The 896-nt window shown below is 68.4% G+C and overlaps 1 protein-coding gene across 1 annotated transcript in view; it reads left to right on the top strand.

The window, feature by feature from the left end:
• The window catches only part of ATP5G2 (ATP synthase, H+ transporting, mitochondrial Fo complex subunit C2 (subunit 9)), a 39,756-nt gene that overhangs the window by 37,396 nt on the left and 1,464 nt on the right, over positions 1 to 896 (top strand). Inside the window, 3 exon segments of the mRNA XM_019471825.1 lie at positions 112 to 257; positions 371 to 395; positions 397 to 444. Of these exon segments, the coding sequence (XP_019327370.1) occupies positions 112 to 257; positions 371 to 395; positions 397 to 444 (219 nt within the window).

The raw sequence follows: 896 nt of genomic DNA, 5'->3' as shown, positions 1-896 counted from the left end.
TTCTCCGTCCACGCCTGCCCCGGGAGGCAGGGCCGAGGCGGGATCCCCAAGGCCTGTCCCGCCTCACGGGGACCAGGGGCCTCGTGAGCTCCTGTTGCCCCCCCCGGGCAGGTGACATCCCCCTGGGGCTCTGCGCTGGAGCAACTCCAGGGCCCCAAATTCCTGATCCCCAAACCGCCACCGTGGCGGCACTCGGCCAGGAGCTGGCACCTCGGGGACAAAGACACGTCCTGCCCCGCCATTCCCGCGTGGCTCAGGTCTCCCGTGTGTCCCCCCAAGTCCCCTCTGCCTGTCCCGGGGGCCACCCCCGCATCCGTGAGGCCGGATCCCACGTGCTCCTCACGCCCCGGTGTCTGTGTGTCTCTTCCAGCCGTGTCCCGCGTGTGTGTCCCTCTGTCCCTCGCCATGTACGCCTGTGCAAAGTTTGTCTCCGCTCCTGCGCTAGTGAGTAGTGACAAACCCCCCCTTCGCCCTCCATGTCCCTTCTGTGGGACGAGGGTGTGCGGGGGGTAACGCGTGCCCCCCCTCGGGGACCTGGGGAGAGGTTTGGGGACGCTTTTGCAGGTTTGGAGCCACCCTGGGCCGCACTGAAGGTGAGTGGAGCCCCAAGCGCTCAGCCGCTCTCGTTAAAAGATCGTTTGCCGTCCCTCGATGGTTACTAATTACCCACGCGGAGGCGGATACGGCGCTGGGAGTAAAGCGCCTTTGGCTGGGTGCCGGTCCCGGCGGCACGCAGGATCTGTACGCCAACACCTGCGGCCGTGGGGTGCCCGCAGAGGGGCTGTGGGGTACCCAGGAGCTCCGCTTTGGTGGCGGGTGCCAGGACAGGCTCTCCCGTCTGGGTGCTGCCGGCTCACGGGGCGCCCCGAGGGGCTGAGCGGGTTCGGGGGGGTACC

The sequence above is a fragment of the Aptenodytes forsteri genome, unplaced genomic scaffold (genome assembly GCF_000699145.1).
Source record: "Aptenodytes forsteri isolate BGI_AS27 unplaced genomic scaffold, ASM69914v1 Scaffold162, whole genome shotgun sequence".
Classification (NCBI taxonomy): domain Eukaryota; kingdom Metazoa; phylum Chordata; class Aves; order Sphenisciformes; family Spheniscidae; genus Aptenodytes; species Aptenodytes forsteri.
Note: the sequence above shows the minus strand (reverse complement) of the source record. Positions and strands in the feature narration are given on the sequence as shown.